The 19,032-nt window shown below is 50.5% G+C and overlaps 1 protein-coding gene across 1 annotated transcript in view; it reads right to left on the bottom strand.

Annotated features, from left to right (window-relative positions):
- The window catches only part of LOC111845786 (teneurin-3-like), a 301,519-nt gene that overhangs the window by 109,891 nt on the left and 172,596 nt on the right, over positions 1-19,032 (bottom strand). Inside the window, exons 11-12 of the mRNA XM_072707755.1 lie at positions 12,614-12,925; positions 7,288-7,569 (exon numbers count right to left, since the gene is read on the bottom strand). Coding sequence (XP_072563856.1) covers positions 7,288-7,569; positions 12,614-12,845 — 514 coding nt within the window. The 5' untranslated portion in view covers positions 12,846-12,925. The remainder of the gene's footprint in view (positions 1-7,287; positions 7,570-12,613; positions 12,926-19,032) is intronic.

Genomic DNA, 19,032 nt, shown 5'->3' with positions numbered 1-19,032 from the left:
CAAAAGCCCGTTTTAAATAGCTATGGCAATGTCCGCCACGCCTGCCCCAACCCCCGCATTGGGGATGAACCGGCAAGTTTAAGGAGAGGCTGTTGCTCTGCGGATTGAGGATGAGAGGAGCCAGATGGGGGCGCAGCGGTTCGGGAGCTAGCCTTGTGACACGCTCGCTGTGGCTCCAGCTCCCAGGAATGATGTTGCTGCCCCCCTGGGTGAAGTAAATAACAGTAACAGCAAATGCATGCAGTGTTAGAAACAGCAGAATCCACCGGCTGCACCCCCTCGGAGGGCTGTAGAGCAGTAACAAGACAGAATAAATCCTCGCATCGCAATTCACTAGTGGCTGCGTGAGCTCTGCTTTCTGGCCCCCCCGGCCCCCGGCATGCACCCGCCTGCTGGATCAGAAACATGCTGGGGGGGGGGCCTAGTGAGGCCGTCTCATTGTGGCCCAGTTGGGCCGCACGCCCAGGTGCAGATCTGGCTCCGTGTTATGAAGACGCATGAAAATTTGATTGGCTGGCCCGTCTCCGCTTTAAGGAATGTTATTAATCTCAGCCTTAAGTGACATGCATTTATTTTGACAATGCAGGCTATATAAGAATCCATTAGCGCAGGGAGCGGCTGGCTCTGCAGGCCCCTGACACTCGGGGGCCAGCCGGGCCGCCCTGCAGAGCCAGGATTCAGTTTCACCAGCAGCCATGGGGAAGGCAATGGGATCCAGCAGCCCGATAAGCCCAGAATCATTTTTCACAGAAATGAATATCTGTACTGTGATGTTACACTCCATCATTTTCTCACTCTGAACGCTAATGCAACCGCAAGGAACCGGGTTCAGGTCACACAGGAGGTGAGGACACAAGTCCAGGCAGCGGTGTGGGGGCAACATGACTGAAGAATGGCTAAAGGAAGAGGGGGGGAACTGGAGAGGAATAATTTGACGTGAAGGAGGATATTTTTGGGACCCTGTATAATCTGATACGAAATTCGACAGAAAATGTTACTTCAAGACACTGAAAATTACCAAGATTCAAACCGTTTCCATTCATGTGTGAGGGTTCCTGCCCATTTAATTACGAGCACTCGCGTACGAGCCGAACACGCCCAAAGTGCATTAGAGAGAATGGCAGTGTGTAATCTGCCTGTCACGGAGCAACATCATCTGATCGATAAGCGATGATATAAAGGGAGCAGCGATAAAAAACCCCAATAAAGGAGCAATGGACTCTGTTTTACAATGTAAGCAGCGTCTTGAGTTGTAAATGATTTTTTTAGGGTGGTACTGTAGTCAACAGGGCTCTAATTAGTCCCAGCAGGCAGGACGCGAGCTCAGGACTGCTGACGATCTGCGAGTCGCTGCTCTAATTTGTGTCATAGAGATGGCAGTATCGCTGGGGACCCCTCAGACAGCAGGCGTCTCCCTTCCCGGCTGCCGCACGGATCCGCTGCGAGCCAACGCTGCCGCCGACTGCGCTCTGAGCCGCGGCTGGGAAACGGCACAAGCGGCCGCTGACGGGGAGGGAGGATGCATGTGGATCCGCTGCTCACCGCGCTGCCCGTAACCCGGAAGGTCTGCACTTGGACGGCTTGTCTGGCTGTCCTTCCCAGCCAGGTATCTGCACTTCATTGCTCCGTCACTCTGTGCTCTCCTTGTTTTGGTTGCCATGTCGACGAAACTACCTCGTTCAAGGGCACGAGCTGCAGCCCCTCCCCCAACCCTCCCAGACGGCCCGAGCTCGAGGGCTTGGGTGCCTGCAGACGTTATTTCGCGGCAACTAATGACGCTTCTGAGCTGAGCCAAAGAGACGTGGCAAGAGTGACTGATAGAGACACCAGCATGCGTCTGGGTGACAATACGAGTCACACGCCTGTCACAGGGACACCTGGAACCACCATGAAATGCACACAAGACTGGAAATCAGACTGATCAGACTGGAAAATCTATCCCAAGCTCTTTGTTTTAACAGATAGGCGTGTTTGAAAGAGCGCTTCATTATTCTACCAAAAAAATTGTAACTCAACACTCCACATAAAACACAAGCAATATTTATTTGACTTTGATGAAGACGCCCTTACACCTCTCTAATAAAGACCACACCAACTTGACCACAAATAATTAAACACTGTCTCTATTATTTGCTTCAGTCAGCAAAAAAATTCCCAAAATAAAGAGAAACTTGAAAATGCTTCAATTCCAAAGGGGAAAAAAGTGGAATGAGATTATTAAAGGCGGAATTTCATGGCATGTTTAAAAAGCCAGTACAGGGCTGTCCTTTGAAAGGGGCCGCGTCCGATTCCCAGGAAAGCCTCGGGTTTCGCTGACCCCCCCCCCCCCCCCCCGCGGCACACAGCTCCTCTTCAAACGGGCGCAGAAATAAACAGCGACGAGCAGCTGTTTGAAAGCAAACAGTGTCCCACAAAAATACAGGGATAAACCTGCACAATAACAGAGTTTGCTTACACATCAGCGCTGGCGATGGGGCTGCATGGCTGAGAAATCTGTGTCCTCTTAAGTAATTAATGCACAGCCGGCCAATTAGCGTCGCTGCTGAGGCAGAGGCCGCTCTCGGGAAGGGATCGTAAAAGTCCATAATTGTAGATGTTGGCCTACATCGTGATGCAAACCTCCTGGGCTCCTCAGTCACCCCCCCCAAGGAAGCCCAAGTCGCATTTCTACATGTGAGACCAATTTGAGTGGGATGTGACCTGCCGGTGAGGTCAGCGCCCCTTGTCCAGCTTGGTGGCAGGGAAGCCCCCCCCCCCCCCCCTCGGGCTGGCCAAACACCGACAACGCTGGCAGGGGGAGTCGGACACGTTTTTGGCTAAGCAGTTGGCTGCCCGAATGCCTCGAAAAGCAGTCAGATAGGAGAAAAAGAGCAAAGGAATGAAAAGCTAGAGATATAAGGCCCTGACGTGAGACGCCGAAGAGTCTCCCAGCTTCTTGCTGGAAACGATAAGAGTGACAGAGAGGGAAGGCTTTCCAGGGAGATAAACGGTGACTTGTACCCCGGCCAATTTCTCTTCTCCTAAAACATCTCACACACACTCTGGCTCCACCCCCTTCTCTGGACTTCATAAATCAGCCCCTAAAAAGAATATCATGGAGCCTGGGATGCTTGTGACTGGGATGATGAGTAGGGCTGAATTCACCGTCTGCCAGCGGGATCCCCGGGTTGGGGCCTGCATGGATCCATTTGGACTAAGAGCCGCTCCCATGGCGTGCCGGCCGCTGGCCCTGGATGATAATGACCTGCCCTCCTCCACATCCTGGGTTTTATAAAATGCAATAAATCGGCCTCCTTTGTTCTCCATCAGGCCACTTTTTTTTCCTAAGGAGTAAAATATCACGTGGCTCATTCCTCGAGCAGCTTCGCGAACCTCACAAGGTTCTCCAGTGGGCTTCCCACAGACCCACAGCACGGGGGCTCCAAGAGGAGCCAGGAAGTGATGTAATCGCCCACCAAACACAGGCCACGCCTACATTGCCTCAACTTTCGGCATGTGTGTCCTAAACCTCAGAGATTTTATTCAGGCTGCATCACATCCCCCATCCCCGACAAACATACACATCTGCATTGCACGTGGAACCCCGTTCAGATAGCGCTGAAACCGCAAGCCATGTTCCCGAGGTCCCTCCCCGCGGGCCCCTGGTCTGTGATTGGCCACGGGAACTCACCCCCACCCGCCTGCTGACCCGGTGAGCTTTGGGGTCCCGTCTGGTTTCTATTTGCTGGGAGTGCAGCACGGCGAAGCCGACATCGCCAGCATTTATATAAGGCTGCGTTTTTGTCTATGATCCTTGACCTCCACCGGCATGCAGGAGGCGTAACAGGAGGCGTAACAGGAGTCAGGGGTGATGCCGCCCCTGCCCTGATGCCCATGGACATCTCCCAGCATAGAACATGATGCGGAGTGCCAGGAAAACCACCAGGAAACAAGCAGCCTTTCACTGCGGCAACACGGACAGGTTTACGTCGGCGCGCCCCGGTGACAGGCCGGCTCCCAGGAGCCACGGCAGGACCATTTCCACACCGGCTCCTTGTCAGAGGAGCGACTGTGAGCTGCGGGCTCCCTGTTACAAGGCAGCCGGCCTGCGCGGCAAAGCCGCACATGCTCTTGCTCGCCGGCCGCATAAATCCGCGATTCAATTAGAGCGACGGCCGCTTCCCCTCTGGAGCGGGGGAAGCCAGCGCCGCCAGCCCCACACGATGGCTGCAGGGCCGTCCCGCTCGCTGAGCGGCCCGCAGCCATGTGATGAGCGCGTGCGTGAGCGTGCGCCGAATGGAAGAGAGTCGGCACTCTGTGGACAAAAAGGCAGCTAAGGGATATAACAAATTGGGGATTCCTATGGGAATCGGTGCATGTCGCACTGCATGGCACTCAGAGCGATGCAGGACAGAGCCCTTATCCTTCTTAAAGGAAGCCACATACCCAGAAAACTCCACACCATGAAACAGATCAGGAGCAGGCTGTCTGCATTTAGCCTCCCCCAGGACAAACCATCCAGAGGGCCCTGGAGCGGCATCACCGAAGCCCGATGCAGGAAGCCCACTGCACACTGCGGAAAGCACCAGAAGGGGGAGTGGTGGCGAGGAACTCTGCCTCCGGGAGACGCCCAAGAGAGACCCTGCGATGGTGCCCTTCCATGGTGGAAACGTGTGTGTCAGCGGGTACAATGTAAGCCTTTTAAATCGCTGAAATACAAGACCAGCACGGCGGTCTCCATAGTTAAAGCGATGCAATGGTCTCCATGACAACATAATACCATTTTTGAACTTAATGTGATTGGAGCACATTGATATTAGCTTTGCGGACTAAACCCTATGTGTTTAATGAAATTTAGGAAACCTAAAGTTTCAGGCTTTTCCCTGCAGAGAAGAAGAGGCTTAACTACGTAAAAGACAGCGGGGCGGGGCGGGGGAGGGTTAGCGGGCACTGGTAGATTACTTTTCAGCAGAATGTGCAGACCTTCTGCTCTCGCGGGCTTACAGGCTGCAGGTGAGCATCAGGCACCCAGTCTGCGAACGTCCTTGAGGAGATGCCAGCGAGGGACCTGCCCGGCATGACTTCACGGGGCTTCACCCCACCGTTCGAGAATCGAAGGAGGTTTCCGGACACCCTAGTCGTGTTCAAACACCGGCTCAGCAGCAAAGGAGGGTTTGGACACAAACGCCCAGGCGGATGAAGGGAAGAGTGAAAGCAACCGTCACAGTACAGTCAGGCTAGAGGAGAGGCCTGCAGCTTGTGCTGACAAGCAAGCGAGACTCCACTGGGGGGGTGGGGGGAGTGTCCTTTCAGCTGGGGTGGGGGATCCCTGCACGTCTGACAGAGCAGTGCTAACAAACAACAGAGATATAATGTACGTTAGAAAATACTTAAAATAGAAATTACAGTCACCCCACCGTGGCCTTTTAGCCGGTATAATCACATTCAATAGTCATACTGGCCCCACCCCCCAGAAGCCTGGTCCAGTTAGGGTGTTTGCTCTGTCTCAGCAGGGAGCGGAGGGAAGCGCCATTAAGGCTCCCGCTCGTCCCGTTTCCATCCCGCTGGACACGGCCCGTCGTTGCCGTGGAGCAGCGATGGCACGACAGGACGCCGGGCCCTTTAAGTGCGACCCCTTTGTGCATGACGGGGTTGCCCCCCAGCACACAAAAGGCCAGCAAAGCAGGGTGGGGCCCCCACCAGCGTTAACCTGTGCTCTGACCTGCAGAACAGTTTCCGGACGCTCCTATATTGAGACCCAGCTTAAGTTACTGTTTACGCTTCCCGAAAAACAAAAGGAAAAGCTGCGGAAGTGTTTCAAAGCGAAGCCGGCCGGAGCCTCAGTGCTGGCTCGCGTTTAGAAAAGTCAGGCGGCCTGCCGGACAGCTCCCTGCCCCGCGGGTACCTCTCTCCAAACCCACAGCGCAGTGACGGTTACATTCGATAAGAAGAAAAAATGGATTTTCAGGTCGATTCTCAAGACTTCACACATCCTAAGAAATCAGAGAGATATTTAAAAGGAGCCGGCGGACTCTGGTCAAGTCGAAAGAGTTGACCTCGACATGCCACTGAGCGAGGAGACCCATAGCACAGGGCTCATGTCAGATGAGGGCTGCTGCCATTTTGAGGGCTGGCAGATTAACCAATCAGCTGGGAGAACATAACGTTGCACACGAAGTGCTTATTAGCTGCCGCAGGCTCTCAAGGTCAGACGATGGCTGTCTTGCCCCCCTCCGCTAAAGGCACTTCTCTTAAAAGAACACCTCTTCATTTATTCCTGGGACAGCTTTAAGCGAGGGGTGAAAAACCACAGATAATAAACAATATTCATCTGCATTTGCAAAGCGCGCGCCCCCCCCCCCACCCCCCATGGGTGATGTCGGCTAACGATTCAGAACATACACTGACTTCCAGGCACCTAAAGCTCAGCGTTTAGCAAAATTTGAATTAAAAAAACAGCAAATTCAGCGCTTTATCCTTCTCAAACAGAATTAATTAAGAAAAATATCTCTTGCTGTTACTGATAAGAATCCACCCCCCCCCCCCCCCCCACTATGTTACTTAATTTATACTGAACATCGGGGTGGGGGTCTGCCTGGCTGGATGCAGCAGGACAACTTTTTTGGAAAAAAGCATTCCGAGGAAAGCCGAAAGGACACAAATTTGGCATCTTTGAAAACAATCAATTTTTTGGAATTCAATTGGAATTCAATCTTAAAAAAATGTTTGAAGAAGTCCAAAACATTATAAATCTAGACTAAGGCTGTCCAGTCCACTGCACTAAAAACACAAAATACAACCCCCCCCCCCCCCCAAAAAAAAATCCGGTTCAAATCTAGAGCTGTGTTTCTCTGCGTCTGGCTTTCAGGCCTGATCAGATTTGCACTTCAGACCAGGAGAGCTCGGGTAATCAGCCATTGTGCGAGGCTGCTCAGCCATACGCAGCCTCCGCTGCACCTGCGAGGACTTCGTATACCAGCGCTTGCTCACCATTCTCCGGTTACACTGTGGCCCAGGGGAGCCTTCATCAGAAACGGCTTTACACCGTCCTGGAGGGCCGCTACCCCTGTCCCACACACTTTTCCCCAGTTTCTTCATCAAACGGGGATTAATCCCCACTGCCCATGAACTCAGTCAGCAGCTGCCTGTCAGGGCCAATCAGCTCCACAATCAAAGGCCTCGTTTAAGCTCAGACTTTCCAACACGCCCACCGCCTACATACTTGGTTTTGAGATGAGGCTCATCTGATGGGGCATTACGGAAAGCCGCACCACGCCCGGCGACCCAGACCCGCAACAGGACACTCACCGTTCTCGCTGTCGGACTTGTTCTCGTGCTCCGTGTCGGTCAGGGTGAGCGCAGAGTTGGAGCGGCTGGACAGGCAGGAGCTGCGGCCTGGCTTCACCCCCCGACCCCAGAGCCGCATGGCGCGCTCCGGCGACATGGGGCGCTCTCCCTCGACGTCTGCGTCCGAGCCGGGGCCCACGGAGTACCCGCGGTGCGGCAGGCCGATGTCCGTGCAGAAGGCGGGAGCCCGGCGGGGGGGCGGCGGCTCACAGAGGCTCAGCTGTCGCAGGCTGAAGTTCTGCCCTGCAAGGGGGGGTGGGGGTAAGGGAGGGGGGCAGAGAGACAGACGGAGGACCTGGTCACCGGTGCCGAATCACACCGAGCAGCGGTGCTCCTACCCACGCTGGCGGCCCAAGTCTTTTAACAGCTGTGCCAGAGCGTGGATGAGCGAGCGAGAGAGGGCTGGCACAAGACGTCACGACAACCCAAGAGTGACATCAGCGCCGCCCCAGCAACCAGGCTGACAGTGCAAGCAGCTGCCTTCATCATGGAGCCCAAGCATTCACCACATTTACACAGTGATATCGATAACCTTCGGGCTTCCTTTGCTTGGGATGGGTGCCCGTTGTCTTTCTAAAAAATAATTCCCCCACACGAAGCTATGCAGCAACTCCTCTGTGTGTCACTAAGCTGCACATCGCTCTGCCCACTGTAATCCCCCCCAGGCCCCTCCTCACCTGCCGGTCCCCACGCCTGCCTTCTTCACTCAGTGCCAGTGACTCTGAAAGCCCTTCCATTATTAAAACACAAAACAACCTGACAGAAAAATGGGCTGAGCGAGGGGGCCGGGGGTCCCGGCTGTCGGCAGATAGCGTAGATGTCTTATGGGTGGCAGAAGGCGAGAGCATAAACTGCTGCTCTGAAAACACCATTTGCACGCAGTGACGCCCCTCGCAGAGCCTAAGGGCTGCTGCCCACTGCGTGAAGCCCGAGGCTGTCAGGGAGGACCTCACTTTGGGTCAAACAGACACAAACGCCCTGGTGTCTGGGGAAAAGAAGCATGCTGAGACCCGGCAAACACGCCGACACCTAGGGGTGGCCAATATGGCTCAAATACTAAATGCTACTGCTTAGAATCACGCTCCATGATACAGATCACGAGTGTTTGTTTGTTTGTTCACAAACCAACCAAACTGGAATGCAAGTAGTAATGTCAATTAACTACTTAAACAGCGATTCTATACTTACAAGAAACGCTGCTTGTGGCACAACTACAGTAAACTTAATTATTAAGGTATACAAAATACTGTACATATAAAAGAAACTACATTAAGGCGAAAGTGAATTTTTTTAGTACTGAAATTTGAATAGTTTGGAGTACAAATTAACATTTATTTAGGTCAACATGGGCGTGAATTATGGGGGGGTGGGGGGGTTGTAGCCCCCCCCTCCCCCCAATAAATCAAAACTAGCTAATACAACCCCCCCAATAATCATGTTTCCCCCGTAATGGGTGGAGACCTCAACCCCCCCAATATTCCAGCCAAAGTTACACCCTTGTAGGTCAATAACTATGCCCTTCTCAACAACAAAAACTAACAGATAATACTAGATGAAAATGGATGGGTTGCTGCTTGTTGTACGAACGGCAAAGTTGTCAGATTACAGTAGATTGGTCCACGTCGATTTCGCAAATTCAAATCTTTTACACATAATCGAAGCAGAACCCCTTTTTTGGGAAGCAGAACCCCTTTTTTGGGAAGCAGTTCATCCTCACCAGCCATGCCGCACCCCTTTTTCCCGAACAGCGTATCCGATCCATCTATGGACCGTTTGCTGGTCACGGCGTTACGCGAGTGCAATATTTTTTAACAGTCCGATGGCATATAAAGGTTTTTCAAAAAAATAAAATAAAATAATAATAATAACTGTTTAGAAAACACAATTAAGTTTTTAGTTCAAGGTCTAGTCACCTGAGAAAGCTGAAATGCACTTATGCGGGCTGAAATGGCGTCGTTTCACGTCTGTCTGTTCAGTCGTATTGCGGCGGACCCCGGACACGCGGGCATCCGTGACAGTCGCGCCGGTGTGTCCCGTCCTTATGATAGGCCTGATAGTGTTAAGTAGGGCACTGGCACGTGGTCATTCACTGGAAGCTCAGCTCAGCCGCACTTACGCCTAGTTGACTCCTCGACAGCACCTATGTTTGTAATGTGCCATTTGCCTCACTAGGAAATCACTTTGGACAAACGGGTCTGCAAAATAAAATTAACAGTAAAGGTAGAAATGAACATTTCGCTGACTGGGATAAATTTTGAGGTTGATACTCAGGATTTTGCGGTCTGGCTTCGTGCTTGATAGGTAAACAACACAAAACTAGTCTAATTCTTAAAAAAAAAAAAATCGGGGTTGGGGGTTTTTAACACGCAGCTACCTGAAATTACAACCGCCGACGATAAATTAATGTTAGGTTGCCCACCACTACGAGACAGGTCTAATATGCTGACACTCGTCAAAATTAAACTTAATCTGAGGTGTGCAGATCTACAATATTCAGATGCGAAACTCCTTTTCGAAATAAACACAATTTACTGCCGGGATATAGGCTGTCTTGCTATCAACGTTTTTTTATTATTAGCCTATTAAAAAAGGCCCAATGATTTTTTGATAATGTGCTACTGATCTATTTATGACGGCCCGGATTAAATCATACTGTAACAAACTCAGATTAGCGACCTCAGAATTTCGGCATAGCTTTTTCAATGGTGGCCAATTTCATCAGAATCGGAGAAAAAAATATTTACAAGGTTTTTTTTCGGTCGAACCTGTTTTACGAGCCACGACACGGAGCCTGCAGACAGGCTGACTCCCGGCTGTTATTCGAGACGCAGCGGCCCGGCAAAAAGACAGCGGTCCGGCCAACGCGTCACGGAAGCTGGCGGGCACGCAAGGTTAACAATCGGCTTAAAGTATAGAAACCTGCACTTCTTGGTCATTAAAGTCTGCAAAGCAAACACCGGGAAAACAGCGCCCGAAAACTACTCTACAGCAAGATTACATTACATTTTACTGAAGGTTTTATATATAGGTATAATTTAATAGTACATCCCCTATTAATTTAACAGTAGAACAACAAATCATTTAATAATACTCCTACATATAGTTTACTAATTACTGATTAGTATGTGTGTAGTGTGTGTGTGTGTGTGCATACTGACACACACAAACACATACACACAAAATCCATTGCATTAAAAACGAGATTTAACCTGCAGCTGTAAAGATGATAATTAAAATTGTGTTAATATAAAACAAATTTGATCATAATATTGAGTTTGAATATACAACAGAAAAGGAAAAAACCGAACTATTAAAAATGTTTAATACTCATCTGGTATTCCGCTAGACAATATTACTTAAATATTCACACACAGAGCCGAAAATAAAAATATTTTTTTAAGAATCATTTGTGATAATCTTAGTCCGTAGCTATGGTTGTCGTTTGCGTCCCAGATATAAAATAAAGTTATAAAATAAGGTAGGAGGAGAGCCTTTCACAGCGGCGGAGAGGGAAGCTCGTCTTAATCACTATAAATCTCTCGGAGAGATTTAGCTAAATATTCCATGCAGAGTCAAATGTGTACTATTCTTCATGTAGAGAATAATAATAAAAAAATTAATCCTCAGATGCATAATTCATTCACTTGCTTTCCCACAGCCCAAAGTTAATGCTTTTGCGCAAACTATTTCCATTTCCTTAAATACCAGTGATACCTCTTCGTTTTGAGACAGGGAACTGATTCTCCCTGACACAGAAACGGGGGTTTTCACTGCTGCAGGTTAGAAACAGAGGTCTCTCTAAATCTAAGGCGTAAAGTGTCGCCCCCGCCAGAAGTACATAGCTCCATAAAATTAACCGCATTGTTACGCGTGAGCACAGTTCCGCCTAAAAAGCAGAAGGGGTAATAGGGGGATGTGAGAAGAATAGGGCTCCGCGTGCGTACAGAGCGGCCAGGCTCCCTGACAAATAGTCCCCATTTCAGTTAGCGGTTCGGGATCATTTTTCAGGTAGACTGCTAATAGCTGGCAGGTCCGACAGCTGCCCGCAGTCGCCGATTCAGTCAGCCCATTCCCCAGTTTCGGCCATCATTTGAAATGAGTTCAATTATTATTTCAACTAATGATAAAATTTGTAATTAAACAATAAAAAACAAACGAATGCATTACGTTCCAGTTTTGCCCGACGGTGCGACGTTCATAACAATCAAATTACCGCAGAATACAGTTGCAATTACACGGAAATAAATTACCTCTTACTATCGATATTTCAAGGTGAAAAGGTTCTTCAATTTGGGTTTAATCATTTCCCCCTGCTTTTGCACATTCGGGGAATGTAGATTATTACAATGTATAAATACTAATCTAAATACTAATAATCATATTAGGCGTGGAGCAGATCTGGGAGTCTGTCTCCGCTACTTTTCGGGGTGTAAAATAAGCCGGACTCGGTAAAGAGAGAGCGGCCATCCCGCTGCGTGAACGGAGGCGACATAGCGGGACAGAACCGCCCCGCAAGAGAGGCAATTACTAAGATACTGAGTGTAGTTCAATTAAAATTCTATTAATTTTAAATGAACACCAATTTACATACAATGAAAAAATAAAGATAAGACAATTAAGTAATTATGCTCTTTCTCTGAAATATTTATGAAGTGTTAACTGGCATTGGTGCTCAACTCATAAACTGGTGACGGACCGAGAGTGCAATTTTTACCCTTTTTAAAATGGGGACCTTGCTAATCACTTCTCGTCATTTTAATCATAATAATATTAGTTTTAATAGTTTTAACTTCACAGCAGATATGCTTTTATACTTCGTTGATAATTACCTAACCCCAGCCTATGTTATTTAATTGCTAATTGCAGTAAATTAGTTTAGGCAGGTTAATTAATTCTCCTTTTTAATTCGCTGGGCAATTCAATTCGCTTGGAAGTGGATCGCTACCGAAAGAATGACGCAATCGGGCCTCGCGCTTTTGCTTGTTTATTTATGTATTATTTAGCCAGCTAATTCGCCTATAATCGGTGTCAGTGTTTCGGCTGCCCAGGGTCCGCACTAACGGCACTGCTGTGGGAGTCACTGTGTCACTCCCACAGAGGAAGTCTCCCCCCCGCCGCAGCCCTTCTTAGGCGGCCTCGAACCCACGGCCAGATGATGCCAGAAGGCCCTTTACAAATGCAATACTATAAATTCCACCAAATCAACACAGGGTGTCACAGGGAAGCCACTCCCGGAAGAATGACCTTGTTGCCTGCTTTTGCTGCTGGGGGTGGGGTCTACACCGACCTGGGCGTGCGTACTCGTCGGCCTGGCGGTGCACCAGCTCCTTGACACGGCTGCCGTAAAGCAGCCGTGAGGAATCCTGCTCGAAGGCCTTCAGGGTCTCGCTGGAGCTGTATGACTGCTGGGTGGCCACACGGCACTCCTCTGCCTCATCCGGCGTGCCGCCGTAACGCCGCTCCTTATCTCTCCGGCTCTTGGTCAGTGAGCAATAGGGCCTTCGCTCCTTCACTTCCATGCTGTGGGCATGCTTTATCCACACACACAGACACGGGGGGGTCACCGATGGCTCCACCCAGCTGTCGGCTCAGGGACTACCTGGTCGGGAGAGAGGACAACATTGAAACGTCACTAAATCCGGATACTTCATCTTCAAGGACTCACAAATCCCAAGATGCCCCAGCCCCTGTGTCCACTCCCTTCCTGAGGAGGTGTGTGCTCACCTATATTCAGCCGGATAAAACCTACAACTGATGAGTGCTGTTTGGTTTCTAAACCAAGAACTGGGGGAGTTGTGGGAATTTGTGGGGGGGGGGGTGGAGTTGGGGGACAGGGGTCTTAATTGATTGTTGCTCCACCCCTCCACTTGCCTGTCGTATATCCGTCACAGCTGATAATTTGGACACATCCATTAAGCGATCTTCTGAAATTAATCAGAACATCTGATGAGGAATGAGGAAGGGGGGGGGGGGGGGGGGGTTAGGAGAAAACTTTCATTAAGCTCTGCCAGGGAGAATTAATAAAATCTACCTACAACATCCTGGGAACAAAAAAAACATTAATCCAGGAGAGCGCAGTAATAAGCACTCAGGGCCCCCGGGGGGCATTTCACATGTTTATTAGCAAAACTTTCTCTGTCTCTAATTCTCCCTTCCGATAATTGCCGTGCTTTAATTTATTTTTTGGCTGGCCGTATTTTTGGACATCTCCCAGAGAGCATGTTTGCTGCCCCATCCTGGGATTTAATGGATACACACATTTTTCCGGATCCCCCCCACCCCACCTTAAGCCAAGACGTCTCCCCCAAACATGTTGTTTCTTTGGTAATGATGCTACTATACTCTAATGACATCTGGCACCCCTCTCTGTCCCACCATGGAGCGCAGCAGGTGACGCTGGGACATGGCGGCGCGATTCTCTGTGTGGAACAGGCCCAGAGCGTCTCCATGCCACCCTCCTCCCCCCAACACGCCTCCCCGTCACCCTGGACGCACAGCTCACACACACATGTGCGTAGGGAACACAAACATTTTCATTTTTCAGTGTCTCCATAAAACACTATAATCCAATTTTAAGCACACTAATGCTCATTTAGGACTGAAACTAGTCCTTTGACAATAATTATCAATAGTGATATTAAATATTAAGAGTAATACTGAAAAACTGTAGTAAACTACAGTTTAGTTAGTTTAGTGAGCAGGTAAGAAAAAATGTTTAACTGATGGTGACATTATTTTATGGCGATAAAACTAATTTACACTGAATTTTGTTGATCAGGTTGAATTTATACGATTTACACCTTTTAGTGGAAGTATTTTTACAGCTTCAGTTTCGATAAGGGGGGCGGCAGACCCTCCTCTTCTGCTTTCCATCCTGCATGCGATTAGAATCTCTCCCATCGTTTACAAGATCACTGCATGTACCATACCTCCTTTTAACCCTGTCGGAAGGTTAACAAGTTGGTCACCCGAGACAAGCATTAAGAAACACATATGACCGATAACTAAACCGTTAAAACCGGCCAACTTTCCCCTCTTTCTGTGAGTGAGGGCGAGGGTGTCGAAGTCCAGGATACACACAGATTTTTATTTAAGCCGCTCAGGACCTTGTGCAGATGTTGCTCGATTGCTGAGCGTTGGGGTGTGAACGTGACACAGATCCAGCAGGCTTCAGCCCCCCTTGGCAGTGGAGTACGCTCGCGGTGATGTCCAATCAAATACTGGGAATCATGTTCAAAACTCGAGCCAGGTTCCTCTACATACATGTAACATGCCAGGAGTTTTGAATGTGAGCAAAGAGCCTAAATAATGGAACAGCATCTAGAGTAATGTGCAGTGCAGAGCATAGCCCCCACCTCACTGGCGTGCATAAAAATCCAAACAAACGAACAGAAAGCCCTCGGTGCCTCGCGCCGCCTTTGATTCGCTTGTTTTCCGCGGCTTTCTGCCTTTTCCCTCTGAGGACTCGGGCCCGGATTCCTGCTCGGGAGGAGAGTCGAAGCCCGTTGGCTGTGACCTTGCCAAGGCCCAGCGCCGAGTTAGATTTTAGGGCGTTTGTGGGAGCAGGGGGCCTGTCTGCACAAAGCCCCTGCCGCATAGCTTTGGAAACCCTGTGCTTTCACGGGACGCCCGCAATGACGACGCCGTTGATCCCGCAAATCCCGTGGCGGGTCCCGGCCACGACAAAAGGCGGGGAGATCCGTTTAGGGAGGCTCGTGCTTGAAAGCCCCGGCGTCCCATAGACGGTGTCGACACGATAACAACAATGGTGACGGTCACACGGCCCTGATGAGGAGAATTACGTGGGATTATGGAGCAGTGGACAAGCGGCGCCGCTGATTAGCATGTGAAAACACAAGAGCGGGAGCAGCAGAAAACTGCTGAGGTCCCCCCTCCGCCTCGCCTTTCTCTCAAACGGCAGTCCCCCTCCCCACACGGCCACAGCACCAGCGGCTCCCCGCCAGTCATGCGGCAACCAAAGTGGCCCAGATTTTGATGGGAAGTGACGCACGGCCGACCTCAGCCCTGCGACGCCGGGGTCGGAGCCGCCCGGGGTGGTGGCAGCTGATTGGATATGACCTTGGCGATCGGGCTGTACCTCAGCAGCCAATGACAGCGTCTTCCTTGTCTCTGCCCAGGTGTCGGGATTGCCCAGCACCAGCTCCCCGTGTGAACCTCCCCTCATATCTTTGACCATTCGGCGAGCAGAGATCTAACAAATCAGCCTGAATTAATGCTTCATGGGGTCAACCCCGTGGCCCATGAAAACAGTCACATGCAAACAGTTACAGGTACATAAAGATTAACAGAAATTTTTGGCCATTTAATATATATATATATATATATATATATATATATTTTTTTTTTTTTAAATTAACAATAAAGAAGCTTTTGGATAGAAATAAAGAGAAAGTAATCAGTGTTTTCAATTTGTCTGAAGCACTGTGGGCTTTTCACGTCGCAGGTCTGTTTTTAGTGTTTCCATCGCAATTTCCTCTAAATGAAAGCGCTCGTTAGCAATTTAGAATAACAATTATGTCTCTCCCCAGAAAATGCAATTTAAAGAGGGAATGCTCCCGTTATTTATCACATGCTGAAAGTTTTATGCATGGGCAGCTGGAAGGAAGCGCTTCCCCGGCGCCGGCCCGGTGGACGGAGCGGGACGAACAAAGCGGGCGGCTTTCTGGCCTGAAGCGAGGCGTCCTGACGGGCGCCGCTCATCCCGCTGCCGACAGCCTGCTGGAACAGCAAGCCTCCCGCACGCAGCCCTTTTGTCTCTAATTACACTGCGGGGGCATCGGTGCTAAATATTAACCTGCCCTCCCCCACCCTCACCCGACCTGACCCCGCCCTTTGACACTCCTGCAGACAAGGGGCCTGGGGGGGTGGAGGCGAGGGGGGGGTGGGGAATTGTCACTTCTAATTTGACACAAATCCAGATGCTGGGAGCGACAGCTGGTGGGGAAACCCACCGGAACATTTGTGTGCCCTCGATCACCCCCCGTTCTCGATAATCCCACACATCGGGGAGTCGGACTGAGCTGGGGAGGAACAGGAGGCTTTGGCCCCCTTGCCTACCCATGCAGATCCCGGCGTGGGCGTCACGCAGGCTGAGGGGGTCGCCGCCCGCCCAGCTGCCCCGCACCGCTTCCCGCTGATTTTCCCTCCTTGCAGTGTTTGCTGTCTTTTATTTTTATTACACACCAGGCTCAGGACCAATGACAGAACCAACGTTCCCTAAATCCCTGTACGTGATGCCAGGATCATTTTAGCCAATGAGACACTAAAGCCACTGGATCTGGACGAATATTTGTTTAGTGCGAGACGGCTGCCGATGCCACTCTGATCCATCCTCGGACACCTGCTCATCTTTTGTTGCGTGCTCACGTCACCCGTGGAACACCCCGCTGCTTAAAAACAGGAGAGGGGAGCAGATCGGAATCAGAACGCTGATCAGAGAATGCGGTAATTTGCCGTCTGAAAGCAGAGCGTGTTGATCTGTGATGCGAGGATGACATGCCTGACCAACACAAGCCCGTGATGCACCAACATACATGTTTAGGCCGTGCAGTCCAGCTCAAAGGCAACGCAAACACTGAAGTACAGCAGAACAACCAATCAACTGCCGACTGATTAAACAGGGAGGGGAGCCGGCTTCCTAAAAGGGGTGTGTGACGCGGCCCTGTGACGACACCACGCAGGAGGCACAGGGGGGGCTGCTGTGCTGCCCCCGATTTGCCACGGGATGGCGCATCACTACCTTCCTCTACCTGTCTTATGACATTCAGCCAATAAGCAAATATGTGAAGAACACCTCTGACCCACTGTATGCGATGCTGTTTTTGGCAAGGTGCCTATCTGTGTGTGTTCAGGCAAGCACACAGAGCAGCCATTCCCAATAAACTGACCTTCTTGGGCTTTCCTTTAACACTGTCCCTGGCCTCCCCTTTAACACTGTCCCCGGCCTCCCCTTTAACGCTGTCCCCGGCCTCCCCTTTAATGTTGTCCCTGGCCTCCCCTTTAACGCTGTCCCCGCCAGTGGGAGATGATGCCGGGCCAGCCACAGTTTATCTAGAAACCTGAGACTCATAGACCGGCCCCTAATAAATCGGGCCCCGCTCTTCTAATTTATGCCTGGTTTCTTTTGTGAGGCCGGGAAGTTGTTTCCAGATGGGCTGGACACACTCACTCACTCACTCACACATACACACACACACACACAGGCTTGTGGAGACACACGGATATGTTAACAGGACACACACACTGGCAGCAGCTTAAACTTGGAACCCCCCCTCCCGGGGGCCCCCTCTGAAGCGGGTCTCCGTTCAAAAGCTGTACGACATGCAGGTGGAGACTATACACACTCTGATGGTGCAGAGATGGATCCATCCCTGCCTCTCCGAGACACCGTGGTGGGAACCTGCTCGTCTCAGCATTTTATCCCAGCAAGCTCCCTGTTCATGAGGCACTGAAGGCGGCTCCCTTCCTAGAGTGAGGGGGGGCAGCAGCTTGCCCTCCCACACCCACCCAACTGTGGGCCTCCTGTCCCCACCCCCACCCCTCCAGAAAAAACTGTATGTTTAGCTCAGTGGATTCAGACTTTTATGGCCTGATGCCACTTGAGTGAATGTCACAGAGCCACTGAGAAAGTCATTGAGAGTCACAAAGAGAGTCACTGAGAGCCACAGAGTCACTTATAGCCATACACAGCCACAGAGAATGTCACTGAGAGTCACAAAGAGAGTCACTGAGAGCCACAGAGTCACTTACAGCCATACACAGCCACAGAGAATGTCACTGAGAGTCACTGAGAGAGTCACTGAGAGTCACAAAGAGAGTCACTGAGAGCCACAGAGTCACTTACAGCCATACACAGCCACAGAGAATGTCACTGAGAGTCACAAAGAGAGTCACTGAGAGCCACAGAGTCACTTACAGCCATACACAGCCACAGAGAATGTCACTGAGAGTCACTGAGAGAGTCACTGAGAGTCACAAATGGCCACAAGGAACCAAGAGAGTCACACAGTCACAGAGGACAGCAGACTTAACCTTCAAACGGCCCTTTCATTCATGCTTAACAAAATCTGACGCAATAAGGCTTCAACAATCTCCATGGAAATGCACTTTTTGGAGTGTTTGGAGTTGAAAATATCCCTCTGACAAGCATGATTAGTACGCAGTGGATGGCGAGACACCCTCCTCCTCAGTACACAGCGCAGCCAGCGCAGCAGTAGGATGTGGTTGTGGGGAGGACAGGAACACTTTCACGGCCAGAGGCACGGACTCAATGCAAAAGTGCCTTGGAGATGCTCTAGGATTGAACTCTTCCGTAACGGGTGACATGTTTACAATTTTCCCCTGATTTTAGTGACCACTGACTAATGCCTATATTAATGAGAAAAAGACTCTTAGTTTTTTTACTTCAGTGCTCCCCCAGCCCCCCCCCCCCCCCCGCCCCCGACTTCAGTGCTCCCCCAGCCCCCCCCCCCCGACTTCAGTGCTCCCCCTGCCTGCCTCACGATTTCTCCCTTTTTCACAAAGGCCACATAACTCTCCTCACATGGCATGTGCTGATGCTACTGTGATAACGATGACCCCCGCTGGTCTGTTTTCATTGAGGGTGGGGGGGCCTGACAATCAGCTCAGTACATAACCAGCCTTGTAAAGGGTGAGGGAGTCACATATATGACACAGGGAGAAGCA

This window comes from Paramormyrops kingsleyae, chromosome 25, assembly GCF_048594095.1.
Source record: "Paramormyrops kingsleyae isolate MSU_618 chromosome 25, PKINGS_0.4, whole genome shotgun sequence".
Taxonomy (NCBI): Eukaryota; Metazoa; Chordata; class Actinopteri; order Osteoglossiformes; family Mormyridae; genus Paramormyrops; species Paramormyrops kingsleyae.
This window is presented reverse-complemented; position numbering and strand designations above follow the sequence as displayed.